Here is a 17575-nt window from a genome sequence, read left to right on the forward strand (position 1 = left end):
CATCCTCTGCTTGTCTGGATTACCTAGTTCATTAGCTCTTTTTAAATCTTATTTTTTCAAAGAAAGATAGATCCTATAATCCCTGAATTCTTTCACGTTTGAGAATATCTGTCAGTTGCTTTCATTCTTAAAATAGATGAAAGCTGTGCATTCTATTTTTAGGTAACACTTTCACTTGGTACTTTGTGACATTGCTTCCCTGCATAAGTGATAGTGTGTGTTGCTACTGCAAGTTAGAGGCTGTCCTCATGACTGAGTTCTGTGAAGATACCTGAATAACACTCCTTGTCCTTGATCAGTAACTTAACCAAGAAACATCTTATAATCAATAAATCCACAAATTTGTTTTGGAATGTAATGTCCCTTTCAAACTACAGATTAAGTTATTCCTTTGTTTCTGGAAATTTTTGGTTTTTATATATTTGAAAACTTTTTTGTTTTGGTTCTGTTTTTCAATCATAGATGATCCATATTTTGGTTGAGTTTGTCTTTCATGTCTATTATAGTTCTATGTCATTTTATTTTTGGCTTTCTTCATATTTTATTCTCAGTGTGATGATCTCTTTTTTTGTGGGCATTTCAAGCTTTAGCTCTCTATTCTGTGCAATGTTGTTTCTAAGTAATTTATTAGTTCTGTCATGGTGTTATTTTGATCCATTGTTTACCTACATCTGTTGTTTTAATATCTTTGAATTCTTGTTGCATTAAATTTCTTTAAATATCCTTCTATAGCCCAAAGCGTTTTCAACATATTTTCTTCTTTCTTGTATTTTCTTCTGAATAGAATCCTTACTGTATTAGTTATATATTGTTATGAAGCAAAGTACCCTAAAACAGCAATTTAAAACCACAAACACTTTTTCATATTTTCTGTGGATCAAGAACCTGGGAGTGGCTTAACTGGGTGGTTATGTCTCAGGATCTCTCAAGGGGTTGCAGTCAAGCTGTCAACCAGGACTACTATCATCTCAAGGCTCAATGAGGCTGAATGATCTACTTCCAAGCTCATTCACTTGTTTGTTGGCAGGCCTCAGTTCTACATATTCTTTAAATGATTTCCTTTTTTTGTCATTAAGCTAATTTTTAGGTTATGTATATATATGTGTATGTATATTTTAATGGACATCCTCCCTCACTGTTATATATAGGCAGATGTTTTAGAGATCTTACCCAGTCTCCATTTACTATTTCACTGAATTTCCTTTAAAACTTTCATCTTAAAATCTAAGAGGTATGCCCTATTATCTCTGTACAGAGTTCCCCTACTTTGGCTATATAACAAACCCTTTTGATGAATAGCAGTATCAGGTTTTCCCAAGTTTTTCTTCAGATCAGCAATCATTGTTGGTAGTGGTGGTAGTCAGGATTAAATAACACTTCTATTCAATACTTGCTCTGATTTTTTTTTCCCCAAATAGATTGTTTTTAAATATATATTATGCAAGAAGTGCATTCTCATTTAAATTTTTTTAAATAGAGAATTATATAATGTAAGCAATAAAACATTATTTACCACTTCTCTCTTATTTTGTAAGAGTAACCACTGTTCACAGTTGTTTATGGATCAATCAAGATCTTATTCTAGGCAATACAATTATAGATGTGTAGATTTAGATTCAGACTCACTCAACAGCTAAAAGCCTATGTATGCAAATTAGGTTTTACACAGAGTAATAGATTATGGACCTCCCTCTATGGCAGATTACTTCATATTGAAGATTATGTGTATTCATTTTATAAGATACTCCATAATTTATTTATTCCCTTAATGATAGACGTTTAACTTACCTCCATTTCTTTGTTTTAAATAATACAGAAAGGAGTCTCTCTACATTTTACTTTATAGTTGTGTGTGTATTACCATGCAATGGATTCCTACAAGTAGAAATGGTGTGTCAAGTATTCCTCAATATCTGAGGCTTGAAATCATGGTAATTCTACCAAATTGAAATCTCAGATTGTTGAGTAAACTAATTATACCTTCTCTATATATTGGCTGAAAATCATAGTGTCTTAATATTTGAAATTAGCTGATAGACTTTATTTAAGTCCTCCTAGCCTAACATGTCACACACTGATACTGGTTTTTACATATACAGACAGCCCTAGGGTGGAAGTATGTGTGGCATGTTTGAGGAAGAGCAATGAGGTTAACATGCTAGAATGAACCAAGAGAAGGGGACAGTAGTAGAGGATGAGTTCAAAGATAGGGTTTTGTGGGCCATTTTAAGGACTTTAGAAGACATTCTCTCCATAATCAAGTATTTAAAACATAGTCTACACTCCTTGTCCCCACTTTTACTGCACTGTTGCTTCCATCCTAATTACTCTATTGTTGTCTCTAACAAAAATCTTCAGCTAACTTCATGACTGCCAAGGCAGTGGCCTCCTCTTATTCCTTGGCACACTGTTGGCCATATATAACTTAGTGTAAATAAAAATACCTTTGATAATTGTGAAATGTATATTATTTTATTTTTATTTTTACTAACCAACTGTGATCATCACAGAATTCTGTTTGCCTTTTCCTCTTGTTCTCTCCCAATTGTTCTGCTGCTTTATCTCCTACTTCCTTTCAGCTTCTTATGCCAAATCCTTTAGCTTTCCTCAGTGTGTGACCTGATGTTTCGTTCTTGGTTCTCTTCTTGGGTGACCTTTGAGAAGTTTCACAAATGCATTCCCAACTTTAAATGAGTTAATAGAAGATTCTATTTCTGGATAGCTCTGAATAACTTAAGAGTAAAGTGCATGGCTTTTAAAAATATTAAGCTTGTGGAAGTAAATTGCTTAAGATGTTTAAATATTTGATAAAGGACATTTTATTTTACGCAACTACAAATTTTTATTAATATTTCCTTCCTCCTTGAATGCCTTTAAACTGCTTCAGTGGGTTAATTGATGTTCATTGGGTATGATCATAAGGCATACTAAATTCCAGAGTATTTTCTATTTCAGCAGACTTCAAAATACATTTTAGCTAATATATATTTATTATTATATGTAATATACTATTTCTAATACCTTGGAGTTGATAATATATAATATATATAAGATAGTTGACTCTGTTACTTAAACTTAGTTGACTATCTTATAAGGCAGAACAATTCACTCCTTGAATAATATCAGATGACAATTTTTTCTAAGTTATACTTGCTATTTTACATTACAGGAAAATACCAGTACATTAATCCTAGATAAGAACTTAAAAAATGTAAAATTACTGCCTAAATTTAAATTTAAGTCTCTCTCTTCTATGGGTCTTTCTATGCATTTTCCTGCTTTTCTTAGATAATGTATAATTTATCATTATAAGAAAATTAACTCTTTAACATAAAAATGTATTCCTTTTTATACAAAATAATAATCCATAACTAATCATCCATAAATTACATACATACAAAATAATCATCCATAATTAAGTTGTTTTGACTCAAACTATTAGAAACATTGCAATTTTGAAATATAATTTTTCTTCAAATGTATCTCTATGAAATATTTGTACAATACACTCAATTCTGTTACATTATCTAAATTTTTAAAATATGATACAGCATTAAGTTTTCTTGTGAAATCTTGGTAATATTACTTGATTCTTCCTTTTATTTCTCCATTTTGATATAAGCAGACTGCCCTTTCCTTCTGGAAATTACAATGTATAATCAAAAGAGCAAACCTTGAGTTAATGCTTTAAATTTCTCCTGGATAAATTTATTACATAAATTCCAGATATTATTTTTATACATAATTATGTTTCTTTCAAGATTATCTTTCAGTTTATTATCAATAACTTTTTTTTGGTTGAAAAACTCATGTTTATTCCAACATTTAATTGAATAAAACATTTTGGGGCTTGACAAGAAAATCACAATGAAGCTTGATTCTCCAAGGTTTAGGCTCAATGACTCCCATATGTACAATACTCACTAAAGACATTCTACTAACCAGTACCTACTTTAGGCCTTAAACCATATTTCCAGTTTCTAGAACTGCCTATTTCATATAATAGGGTGGTGCTTAGAGAGATCGTATCTAGTCCAATATTCAATCTAAATAACATTTTCTAGATTTTTAATATTTTCCATGAAACGTTTACAGACTTCCTCAGCATTTCTTTCCAGTGCTAATTCCTGATGGCTTACTTGAACAACCTTCTCAGTTTTGTTCTTATAAGTGCTGAGCTGTAGTCTAAGATTCCTCTGGTATTTTTTATATAGTATCATATTGGTTTTAACCTTATCTGGGCAACAAGGAGGATACTTGTGACAATCTTGAAATACCTGAAGAATATGCTAATATTTCATTGTTGTTAATATGGTTGCACCTACTTGACTTGGGGGAATCTAAGATAGCTATCTCGATGGTAGGAAAGTAGCATTCCAATGTTATATATTCAATCTTAAGGAAGTAATCAAACTTCAAAGACCCTGAAACTGGGTTGAGAACTGTTTTTTTAAGAAAACAAGTCCTTCTATCTCTCCCTTGTTCTGTTGTCATTTGAAAATAAAGCATTCAATGCCCAATGTATACTTTTTAGTATTTTGTTCAGTTTTCAATTGTGTGTGTGTGTGTGTGTGTGTGTGTGTATATATATATATATATATACACACACATATCAATGTCATTCAAAAATATATCTTGTAGGTACAAGTTTAAAAAATAATACATTTTACACTTACACATTTTTCACAGGAATACGGGCTAAATCTTCACTTGTAATTAGAAATATTGGGAAATATAAAGGTGCAATTATTTAGAAATCTCACCTTAGATTCTGGAAGAATATATGATATAAGTGATCTTGGAAAATTTTTCTTCCAGGTGGTTTAGAATCTTTGAGAAATCTTCAGCAACTAATTGTGGACCACAATCAATTAATTAGTACAAAAGGTCTTTGTGATACTCCTACCATTATATACCTGGATTGCTCACATAATCATCTTACTAAAGTTGAAGGTATTGAAAACTGTGGATTGCTCCAAGTACTGAAGTTACAGGGAAATTATCTAAGTGAGGTAATTTCTTTACATTATTGATTAATACAACATTAATACAACATTCTTGATTAATACAACATTTTCTTTTGATAAAAAAATCAATTGCATGTTTTAAAGGCAACTTTGTTTAATTTTCCTTTTTTTTTTTTTTTGCTGATCATCTGTATGTGATTTCCAGTTTACTTAAAACTGTTACATACTTCTATTAAAAAAATGTTCAACATAGAATATTTTGTAAAGAAATCTAATTTAACATAAGTTTTTCAGAACACTAAAATAAATCATAACTTTTCAGTTATATTTCAGTATATAAGTGGAGCCAAATGTATCTGTAATGAAATTCTAATTAAAATTTACCATGAAGTAACTTTTATTAAAAAAACAATTCTAATTGTAAAGTTAATTCTTAGAAATTTTATTCATACTAAAATTCTCATAACATTATAGTTTCATTTATGATATGTAGTTTAACAGAATATACCTTTTGTTACTTTTAATAGATTTTATGTTTTTAAATTTTGTTGAATGACAAAAATATTTTACTTAATATAAGCTAATGACCCAAATTTAAATATAGCTTCCGTCCTTGGAGAATCATGTTCTACTAAGAGAATTGCACCTGGATGATAACAGCATTTCAACTGTGGAAGCATTTTCTTCATATTGGTTGCCTTTACTACAAAACCTGACTATCTCTCAAAACAGGTAAAAACAAATTGCATAAGTACTAAATGCATTGAATGATTGCTTAAAGTAAATGCTTGATCTTCATAACAAGTAGAAAGGTTGTTAGTTTTTACCAGCAATTCAGTGAAAGTGCATCACAATAAATTAGTACATAAATTAGAAATATAACTTTATAGGATTTGAAAAAGTAGTGTATTGGCATACCCTTGAATTTAAGTAGAATTTTAATTGTCACTTATCCTACTCCTTTTGTTTCTTCTCAAAGACATACTTGTAGAAATCTCCCAGAGCAGGTTTGTTTATATTTGTAAAGAATATAGTCCTTGGAAAATGCAGGAGGTAGTTAATTTAATGCAGGATGTCTCATTCTCTCAAGTGGTACTTATTAAGTCCTGGAAGAACGATTTTTAATCTGCTCTCAACTTGCATGTCTTTTTGTAACTGTTAAGATTGATTTAAATTCGATTTCCCTAAGGTTATAAAGTAACACTTAAAAAAATACCTTAACATTAAATCGAGATGGGTACCTGACACAGAAGATCCATTTGAAACCACCAAACATCTGGATCTTTGCAGAGAATAACTGTCTAAAACCAAAACAGGAACACAGTATGTGTATGTATCCCTCTGCTTAATATTTCATTGAGACCTATTCACTCTAATATGATTAATTTGTTCATCAAAGGCACAAAGAGTAGAGGAAAGAAACCACCTTTAACAAGAAATTGCTTTTTTGGGTTATACAACTCTTGCAGAACAAGTGCACAAGTACAACCCAATTTTAATACATACATATTTTTTTCCTAAAAGAACCATAAAATTTTCTCACATTCTTTCCACAGTAGTGCTCATCCTCTGAGCATGTACATCCCAAATGATTTAACTTCTACTTATTAAACTATTCCACTGTTTGACAAAGCACAAACTGAATCTGTATTCAAAAATTCCCTTAAATTGTTTTAATCGGATCTAATATATAAAAGTTTATTTGGTTTTAAAAGGGCATTTATTATAGAGCCAGCTCTATCAGATAACACTGTTTAAATAATTTGGGCCATCCACAAACTCATTGGATCTTTTCACAATATTTTCCAGGTAAGAAACACAATTTCAATAGAAATATTCAGCTATGCTTTGGTCATATGCAGTAAATCACTCAATAATTGACATACCTCATACATTTTATAGAAGTGGATCTCAAGCCACATTCATGAGAAAAATAATATTAGAAGAGATTAGAAAATATTCAAATCAATACCATTTTTTTTTTGAGAAATGATGCCTTTAATTTCTTTGGACAATTTAAACTATCAAAGAAATCTACTTTTAAAAGTTAAAATTAATACTAGCTGATCGACTTTTGCCCTATCAGTCTCATATGACTTATTTCCCATATCAATCTGATATGACTACGAATTATATAAACTAGATCACTAGACATTTGTTAGAATTAGTAATAATAATTGGGGTACTTAATCCAAATAACCCTTATTTATAAGTTTGTTTGCTTAACCTTATAACATTTGGATATTGATGTGGTGTTTGCTATTTTGGGGAGCATAGAACTGAGTAATATATGTCCTTAGCATAAAAAAACTCTTAAGGGGTGCCTGGATGGTGCAATTGGTTAAGCATCTGACTCTTGGTTTCAGTGCAGGTCGTGATCTCAGGGTCTTGAGATCGAGGCCTGCATGGAGCTCCATGCTCAAGCATGAGTCTGCTTGAGACTCTCTCCCTCTGCCCATTCCCATGCCTGCTCTCTCATGCTCGCTCTCTCTCCCTCTCAACTGAATAAATAAATTGTTAAAAAAATTATTAAAAAACTCAAGAATGAAAAAACTTAAACTTTTGAATTTAACTATATAAGAAAGAAGTCAATTTATTATATAATATATGCTGTTTTGAATTTTTTAATAATACTGTCACTTATATTTGAATATATTCTTTGTGATCTCTCATAGTTCTTTGCACATTTAACTTTCTATCGTTTCTGAAAGGACAAAGGGAAAAGGCCCATGGACATCAGGGAAATGCGATTGATAGATGGAAATGGACATAGAGAGTAGTAAAATCATTTCTTGAAATCATAGTGTAAAAATGATCTTCAACCTTAGGATTTTTCACAATAAGCTAATACCATTAACTGCAGGAATTACCCATCTTACATTAAACTTTTACATGTGCATTGACTTTTTCAGAACTATATCAGGTTTGGTAAGACTCAGGATCAGCCAATCTGGGTTTGAATTCTGACTCTACAACTTAAGTTGTCAGTTGACCTTAAGCAACTCTCTTCTTACTACCGGAGCCTGGGTTTTTTTTTTTTTTTTTTTTTACATATAAAAAGGGTAGTAATACCTACCTTACCTATTTTATGGGATTCTGATATTTATCCAAAAGGAAAATATATGTCAATACATTTTGCAAACCTCAGATGAGTTTTATAAATGTGATATTTGGATTTGTGATTGGTATGTCTTTTAAATTGTATATACTTTTCTTTTAATTTCTGATAAATATTTTCACCACAAGGAAGAAATTATGTGTCCATATGCTTTTTTTCCAACAAATGAAATACAATAAAGAATGATACTTAGTACATATTGTTTGAAATACATGTTTCATCTTGACTTCTGTTTTAAATTTTCATTAGGACATATGACTGTTTTAAGTTTGACTCAGCGGAGTCCTAACTAGAAGACTCTCGGCTTCATGTCTTTCTACTTCCAGTGAGACTCTAAGTAGGAGCAGAAAGTGGAAACTATTACCCATTGGCTGCTCATTGTACAAATCTTTTGCTTTTTGTCGTCTTTGAAATTTATATCTTTTTTATGCCCAGGGCTAATGTGACAAGGTCAAATGGTATTAGGTTTTCACTAATGTCCTTTGTCTTTCTGGTTTGAATTTTCTTGGAAGAAATATACACAGATTGTCAGTAAAAGGAAAAGTTCTAGAGGTTTAAAAAAAGAATTCTACTATTAGGTTTCTACCATCCTAATGAATAGTCATAAAGGTGAATGAATAGCCAGTTTTCTTGATCAAATTTTTTTTTAAAAAGAAAACGTGATTCTAAAAGCATGGCTATCTGAAAAGATAAAATTTAATATAAAAATATTTTGTCAAACTAAATATTTCTTTACTTGCATTGATTTTTGAAAAGAGAATTTTATTTTTAATTCTATGACTTCATTGGTTATTTTATTGGTTGTCTTCAACCTATATGTTTCCTATACATTGCCATATATAACTTACTGGTTAAAAACATGAAATAGTCTGAAAAAAAGGGGAGAACTCATGATCTGTTTATCTTTCAAAACCCTTTTAGTAGAAAGACAAAGATTTAGTATTAGAAATTAATTAAAGCTACAAAACAAGTAAGAATTTTCTTGTTGATAGATGTATTAGAATTATGTTGAAGAACTTAAATTTCTTATTTGTAATAATAATGATCCAGAACATGCCTGAGTAGGAAAATCATAAAGCTAGGACTTAAATCTACTAATTATGTATCAACAAAGTTTTAAATTTTCCTTCTTCCCTCCCTTCCTTTCTCCCGCCTTTCCCTCCCTCCTTCCTTCCTTCCTTCCTTCTTTCCTTCCTTCCTTCCTTCTTCCCTCCCTCCCTTCCTTCTTCCCTCCCTCCCTTCCTTCTTCCCTCCCCCCTCCCTTCTTTCTTTTTCAGGTACATGTGAATTTTTGGTAAATTTTACTATTTAGTAGTTTATATACAAATAATGAAGTGTTTTATCACATTAACCCAAGTGATAAAATATTGGCCATTACAAATAAATGTAATGGCCAATATTTTATCACTTTTTCTTTTATTACCTTGGGTTTTTCTTCTCCTAGAAATCGTATTTAAGAAGTGGTGTTGTGTAGGTTTGATATAAATAGTAATATTGTATTTAGGTTTAGCTACAGTCAGAGAGAACTTTTTCCAGCCTCATTATTTGGTCTGTTTTTCATCGGTAGTATCTTCTGTCTCTCTGCTAATGCAGAACAGGATAGTACAAGAAAAGAGTCAAGGTTAGTACAAGGGTTAGTTTTGTGCCAGACCTCATGAGGCTTCCCAGTCATGGTATAATTCTATAAGCTTCTGACCTTAGAATAATAGATTTTTTTTTTCATGACAGGGAGATGGTAGAAATAAAGATGTAAAAATGTCTGCCAGGACAACTGGAAGGACAGTATAAAAAACAAGAGCGCAAAAGAAGTGGTATTAATGCATACTTTTTTTTTTCCTTTGGTACTAGAAATACTCTGTAGTTGAGGCATATTTTGAACTGTATGGAGTTGCAACATTTATAGGGGGATTTAGGAGACTTGTATTTGTAATGAGATTATATTTGAAGCAAAGTAATTTTTCTGTTGTTGTTTAAAAATTGAGAAGAGCTGGCTTAATTTTTATTTCTAAATAGCTATGGTAATGTGATATTATATTACAGAAAAAGTGTAGACTTCCCTTAGTTGGACATGCAAATCAAACTAAATTAATTTTCCCTTCATGGCTGTTGTTTCCAATGATGTGAATCTCACTTATTTCCCTTACTTGAATTTGGGCTCTTAATGACAATGATATCTTAGAAAATGATAGAAACTTTTAAAAGTAGGAGGAAAAGTCATTATTACTAGAATTTAAATATACATGTATTAATAATAAGTATTATTTTTAAATGTTAACATATTTCTGCCAAACTTAAGTTTATTCTATCTATATAAAATCTTTTCTATTATTATGTTCCCTAGAAGCGTACTTCTAACTTAGAAATAACCTTAGTGTAACTTTGGATAGTTGCAGTACTTATAATACTTTCAATCTGGTAAACAAAAAAAATTTTTTTTTAATTTTATTATGTTATGTTAATCACCATACATTACATCATTAGTTTTTGATGTAGTGTTCCATGATTCATTGTTTGCGTATAACACCCACTGCTCCATTCAATACGTGCCCTCTTTAATACCCATCACCAGGCTAACCCATTCCCCCACCCCCTCCCTTCTAGAACCCTCAGTTTGTTTCTCAGAGTCCATAGTCTCTCATAGTTCCTCTGCCCCTCTGATTCCCTCCCGCCTTCATTTTTCCCTTCCTACTATCTTCTTCTTTTTTTTTTTTTATAACATATAATGTATTATTTGTTTCAGAGGTACAAGTCTGTGATTCAACAGTCTTACATAATTCACAGTGTTCACTATAGCACATACCCTCCCCAGTGTCTTATCACCCAGCTACCCCATCCCTCCCATCCCCCACCACACCAGCAACCCTCAGTTTGTTTCCTGAGATTAAGAATCCCTCATATCAGTGAGATCATGTGATACATGTCTTTCTCTGATTGACTTATTTCACTTAGCATAATACCTTCTAGTTCTATCCACGTTGTTGCAAATGGCAAGATTTCGTGGTTTTTTGATGGCTGCGTAATATTCCACTGTGTGTGTGTGTGTGTGTGTGTGTGTGTGTGTGTGTGTGTATCACATCTTCTTTATCCATTCATCTCTTGATGGACATCTTGGCTCTTTCCATAGTTTGGCTATTGTGGACATTGCTGCTGTAAACATTGGGGTTCACCTGCCCCTTTGGATCACTACATTTGTATCTTTGGGGCAAATGCCCAGTAGTGCAATTGCTGGGTTGTAGGGTAGCTCTATTTTCAACTTTTTGAGGAACCTCCATACTGTTTTCCAGAGTGGCTGCACCAGCTTGCATTCCCACCAACAGTGTAGGAGGGTCCCCTTTCTCCACATCCTGGCCAACATCTGTCGTTTCCTGACTTGTTAATTTTAGCCATTCTGACTGGTGTGAGGTGGTATCTCATTGAGGTTTTGATTTGGATTTCCCTGATGCCAAGCGATATTGAGCACTTTATCACGTGTTTGTTGGCCATTTGGATGTCTTCTTTGGAAAAATGTCTATTCATGTCTTCTGCTCATTTCTTGATTGGATTATTTGTTCTTTGGGTGTTGAGTTTGATACGTTCTTTGTAGATTTTGGATACTAGCCCTTTATCTGATATGTCATTTGCAAATATCTTCTCCCATTCTGTCAGTTGTCTTTTGGTTTTCTTGACTGTTTCTTTTGCTGTGCAAAAGCTTTTTATCTTGAGGAAGTCCCAATAGTTCATTTTTGCCCTTGCTTCCCTTGCCTTTGGCGATGTTTCTAGGAAGAAGTTGCTGCGGCTGAGGTCGAAGAGGTTGCTGCCTGTGTTCTCCTCTAGAATTTTGATGGACTCCTGTCTCACATTGAGGTCTTTCAACCGTTTTTAGTCTATTTTTGTGTGTGGTGTAAGGAAATGGTCCAGTTTCATTCTTCTGCATGTGGCTGTCCAATTTTCCCAACACCATTTGTTGAAGAGACTGTCTTTTTCCCATTGGACATTCTTTCCTGCTTGGTCGAAGATGAGTTGACCATAGAGTTGAGGGTCCATTTCTGGGCTCTCTATTCTGTTCCATTGATCTATGTGTCTGTTTTTGTGCCAGTACCATACTGTCTTGATGATTACAGCTTTGTAATAGAGCTTGAAGTCTGGAATTGTGATGCCACCAGCTTTGCTTTTCTTTTTCTACATTCCTCTGGCTATTTGGGGGCTTTTCTGGTTCCATATAAATTTTAGGATTATTTTTTCCATTTCTTTGAAAAAAGTTGATGGTATTTTGATAGGGATTGCATTAAATGTGTAGATTGCTCTAGGTAGCATTGACGTCTTCACAATATTTGTTCTTCCAATCCATGAGCATGGAATGTTTTTCCATTTCTTTGTGTCTTCCTCAATTTCTTTCATGAGTATTTTATAGTTCTCTGAGTACAGATTCTTTGCCTCTTTGGTTAGGTTTATTCCTAGGTATCTTATGGTTTTGGGTGCAATTATAAATGGGATCAACTCCTTAATTACTCTTTCTTCTATCTTGTTGTTGGTGTATAGAAATGCCACTGCTGTCTGTGGATTGATTTTGTATCCTGCCACTTTACTGAATTCCTGTATGAGTTCTAGCAGTTTTGGGGTGGAGTCCTTTGGGTTTTCCACATAAAGTATCATATCATTTGCAAAGAGTGAGAGTTTGACTTCTTCTTTGCCGATTCAGATGCCTTTTATTTATTTTTGTTGTCTGATTGCTGTGGCTAGGACTTCTAGTACTATGTTGAATAGCAGTGGTGATAGTGGACATCCCTGCCGTGTTCCTGACCTTAGGGGGAAAGCTCTCAGTTTTTTCCTATTGAGAATGATATTTGCTGTGGGTTTTTCATAGATGGCTTTTATGATATTGAGGTATGTACCCTCGATCCCTATACTCTGAAGAGTTTTGATCAAGAAAGGATGCTGCACTTTGTCAAATGCTTTTTCTGCATCTATTGAGAGGATCATATGGTTCTTGTTATTTCTTTTATTAATGTATTGTATCACATTGATTGAATTGAGGATGTTGAACAAACCTCGCAGCCCAGGAATAAATCCCACTTGGTCATGGTGAATAATCCTTTTAATGTACTGTTGGATCCTATTGGCTAGTATTTTGCTGAGAATTTTTGCATCCATGTTCATCAGGGATATTGGTCTGTAATTCGCCTTTTTGATGGGGTCTTTGTCTGATTTTGGGATCAAGGTAATGTTGGCCTCATAAAATGAGTTTGGAAGTTTTCCTTCCATTTCTATTTTTTGGAACAGTTTCAGAAGAAAAGGTATTAATTCTTTAAATGTTTGGTAGAATTCCCCTTGGAAGCCATCTGGCCCTGGGCTTTTGTGTTTTGGGAGATTTTTGATGACTGCTTCAATTTCCTTAGTGGTTCTAGGTCTGTTCAGGTTTTCTATTTCTTCCTGGTTCAGTTTTGGTAGTTTATACATCTCTAGGAATGCATCCATTTCTTCCAGATTATCTAATTTGCTGGCATATAGTTGCACCTAATATGTTCTTATAATTGTTTGTATTTCTTTGGTGTTGGTTGCGATCTCTCCTCTTTCATTCATGATTTTATTTATTTGGGTCCTTTCTCTTTTCTTTTTGATAAGTCTGGCCAGGTGTTTATCAATCTTGTTAATTCTTTCAAAGAACCAGCTCCTAGTTTCGTTGATTTGTTCTACTGTTCTTTTGGTTTCTATTTCATTGATTTCTGCTCTGATCTTTATTATTTGTCTTTTCCTGCTGGGTTTAGGCTTTATTTGCTGTTCTTTCTCCAGCTCCTTTAGGTGTAGGGTTAGGTTGTGTATTTGAGACCTTTCTTGTTTCTTGAGAAAGGCTTGTATTGCTATATACTTCCCTCTTAGGACCACCTTTGCTGCATCCCAAAGATTTTGAACAGTTGTGTTTTCATTTTCATTTGTTTCCATGAATTTTTAAAATTCTTCTTTAATTTCCTGGTTGACCCATTCATTCTTTAGTAGGATGCTCTTTAGCCTCCATGTATTTGAGTTCTTTCCGACTTTCCTCTTGTGATTGAGTTCTAGTTTAAAAGTACTGTGGTCCAAAAATATGCAGGGAATGATCCCAATCTTTTGGTACCGGTTGAGACCTGATTTGTGACCTAGGATGTGATCTATTCTGGAGAATGTCCGTGGGCACTAGGAAGAATGTGTATTCTGTTGCTTGGGATGGAATGTTCTGAATATATCTGTGAAGTCCATTTGGTCCAATGTGTGTCATTTAAAGTCTTTATTTCCTTGTTGATCTTTTGCTTAGATGATCTGTCCATTTCAGTGAAGGGGGTGTTAAGTCCCCTACTATTATTGTCCTGTTGTCAATGTGTTTCTTTGCTTTTGTTATTAATTGGCTTATATAATTGGCTGCTCCCATGTTAGGGGCATACATATTTACAATTGTTAGCTCTTCTTGTTGGATAGACCCTTTAAGTATGATATAGTGTCCTTCCTCATCTCTTATTATAGTCTGTGGTTTAAAATCTAATTTGTCTGATATAAGGATTGCCACCCCAGCTTTCTTTTTGTGTCCATTAGTATGGTAAATTGTTTTCCACCCCCTCACTTTCAATCTGGAGGTGTCTTTGGGTCTAAAATGATTATCTTGCAGACAGCATATGGATGGGTCTTGTTTTTTTATCCAATCTGATAGCCTGTGTCTTTTGATTGGGGCATTTAGCCCATTTACATTCAGGGTAACTATTGAAAGATATGAATTTAGTGCCATTGTATTGCCTATAAGGTGACTATTACTGTATATTGTCTCTGTTTCTTTCTGGTCGATGTTACTTTTAGGCTCTCTCTTTGCTTAGAGGACCCTTTTCAATATTTCTTGTAGGGGTGTTTTCATGTTTGCAAATTCCTTTAGTTTTTGTTTGTCCTGGAAGCTTTTTATCTCTCCTATTTTCAATGACCATGTACCTGGATATAGTATTCTTGGCTGCATATTTTTCTCATTTAGTGCTCTGAATATATCATGCCAGTCCTTTCTGGCCTGCCAGGTCTCTGTGGATAGGTCTGTTGCCAATCTAATGTTTCTACCATTGTAGGTTACAGACGTCTTGTCCCGAGCTGCTTTCAGGATTTTCTCTTTGTCTCTGAGACTCATAAGTTTTACTATTAGATGTCGGGGTGTTGACCTATTTTTATTGATTTTGAGGGGGGTTCTCTGTGCCTCCTGGATTTTGATGCCTGTTTCCTTCTTCAAATTAGGGAAGTTCTCTGCTATAATTTGCTCCAATATACCTTCTGCCCCTCTCTCTCTTTCTTCTTGTTCTGGGATCCCAATTATTCTAATATTGTTTCGTCTTATGGTATTGCTTATCTCTCGAATTCTCAGTTGTTTACCTCTCTTTTTCTCAGCTTCTTTATTTTCCGTCATTTGGTCTTCTATATCACTAATTCTCTCTTCTGCCTCATTTATCCTAGCAGTTAGAGCCTCCATTTTTGATTGCATCTCATTAATAGCCTTTTTGATTTCGACTTGATTAGATTTAAGTTCTTTTATTTCTCCAGAAAGGGTTTCTCTGTATCTTCCATGCTTTTTTCAAGCCCAGCTAGTATCTTTAAAATCATCATTCTGAACTCTAGTTCTGACATCTTACTAATGTCTGTATTGATTAGGTCCCTGGCAGTTGGTTCTGCCTCTTGTTCTTTTTTTTTTTTGAGGTGATTTTTTCCATCTTGTCATTTTGTCCAGAGGAGAATAGATGAATGAGAGAACAGAATGCTAACAGGGTAACAATGACCCCAGAAAAATATACACTAAACAAATCAGAAGAGACCTGAAACCAGGTGAAAAGAAAGGGAAAGAAAGAAAAAAGGGGAAAAAAAGAAAAAGAAAAAGATTAAAAAAAAAGAATATGGTCAAATATGATCAGGCTGGTGAATAGATCAGTGCCACACCCTAGATTTTGGGTGTAGTTTGGTCTGTTAGAAGAAACTGCCTCCCAAAATTTTAAAGAAAGAAAAACTTATATATGTACAAAAATAAGGGTAAATATGATGAAGGGTTGGAATATGACTGTAAAGATGAAAATTAGAAAAGATTTTATAAAAGGAATTGATAAGATAAGAAGGTGGTTGAAAAAAAGAAAGAAGAGAAATTAAAAAAAAAAAAGGGAGAGAATGTGATCAGGCAGGAGACTAGAAGAAAGCCATACACTAGAGATTTAGGGTATATTTTGGTCTGTTAGAAACAACTGTATCCCAAAATTTTAAAGAGAGAACAACTTATATATATACCAAAAATAAGTTTAACTACTATGAAGGGATAGAATATGACTCTAAAAATGAAAAATAAAAATGATTTTTAAAAAAGGGATTGATAAGATGTTGGTTGAGAAAGGGAAAAAGAAATATTCAAAAATAATAGTAAAAGAAAAAAAGAAAATTAAAAAAATTAACTTTGAAACACTAAAGAATCAGGGGGAAAAAAGCCATGAATTCTATGTGCAGTATTCCTCTAGTGCTGGCATTCTGCTGTTCTCATTGATCGGTAAACTTGGTCTTGGCTGGCTCTTCTTGCGGATCTTCTGGGGGAGGGTCCTGTTGCTGTGGTTCTCCAATGTCTTTGCTGGAGGCGGAATTGCTCCGCCGTTGCCCAGTCGGGCTAAGTAATCTGCTCGGGTTTGCTCTCGGGAGCTTTTGTTCCCTGCGAGCTTTCCCTACAGCTTTGAAGGAGGAGAGTGAAAATGGCGGCCTCCCAATCACTGCCCTGAGGAGCCGAGAGCTCGGGGCCCCACTCCTCAGTGCACCCCCAGAGAAAAGCAGTCAGTCCCTCCCGTCTCCCCGGTCTCCGGCCACACTCTGTGCTCACCCGGCCTGTGACTGAGCGTTTCTATCTCTGGCACCTGACTCGGTGTGGAGTCTCCAAACCCAGCAGATCCCTGCGGTGCACTCCCGTGCTGCTCCTCCCAGGGGAGGAAGGGGAGTCTCCCCGGATCTGCCGCTTATTGGGTCCCTGCTGGAGGAGCAGTGGCCCGACTGTGCCGCGGATCACAGTTTATGGCAACCCTGAGCTGAGAGCCCGTGCCTCGACTCCATCTCTGCAGCTGGCTTCCCCGCTCCGATCCCTGGGAGCTCTGCCGCACTCAGGCACCCCCGGTCTTTCTGTGACCCCCAGGGTCCTGAGACCACACTGTCCCAGAGAGGGTTCCACCCCTGCTTAGCCACTGGAGCGACGTCCCTCAGCGGAGCCGACTTCTAAAAGTTCCGATTTTGTACTCTGCTGCTCTATCACTTGCCGGTAGCAGCGGACGGAAGCCCCCTCCCCTGCCGTCTATATTCCCGAATATTGCCTTGGATTCACTTCTCCACATGTCCTACCTTCCAGAAAGTGGTTGCCTTTCTGTTCAGAGAGTTGCTGCTATTCTTTTCTTCGATCTCCTGTTGAGTTCATAGGTGTTCAGAATGGTTTGATCCCCATCTAGCTGAATTCCTGGGACCAGAGGAAATTTAGTTCTCCTACTCCTCTGCCATCTTG

General features: G+C 34.6%; 1 protein-coding gene across 1 annotated transcript in view; it reads left to right on the forward strand.

Moving 5' to 3' along the window:
- Positions 1–17575, forward strand: part of LRRIQ1 (leucine rich repeats and IQ motif containing 1) — a 192074-nt gene that overhangs the window by 43097 nt on the left and 131402 nt on the right. The window contains 2 exon segments of the mRNA XM_078074184.1: positions 4819–5012; positions 5572–5699. Coding sequence (XP_077930310.1) covers positions 4819–5012; positions 5572–5699 — 322 coding nt within the window.

Source organism: Halichoerus grypus, chromosome 6 (assembly GCF_964656455.1).
Source record: "Halichoerus grypus chromosome 6, mHalGry1.hap1.1, whole genome shotgun sequence".
NCBI classification, from domain to species: Eukaryota; Metazoa; Chordata; class Mammalia; order Carnivora; family Phocidae; genus Halichoerus; species Halichoerus grypus.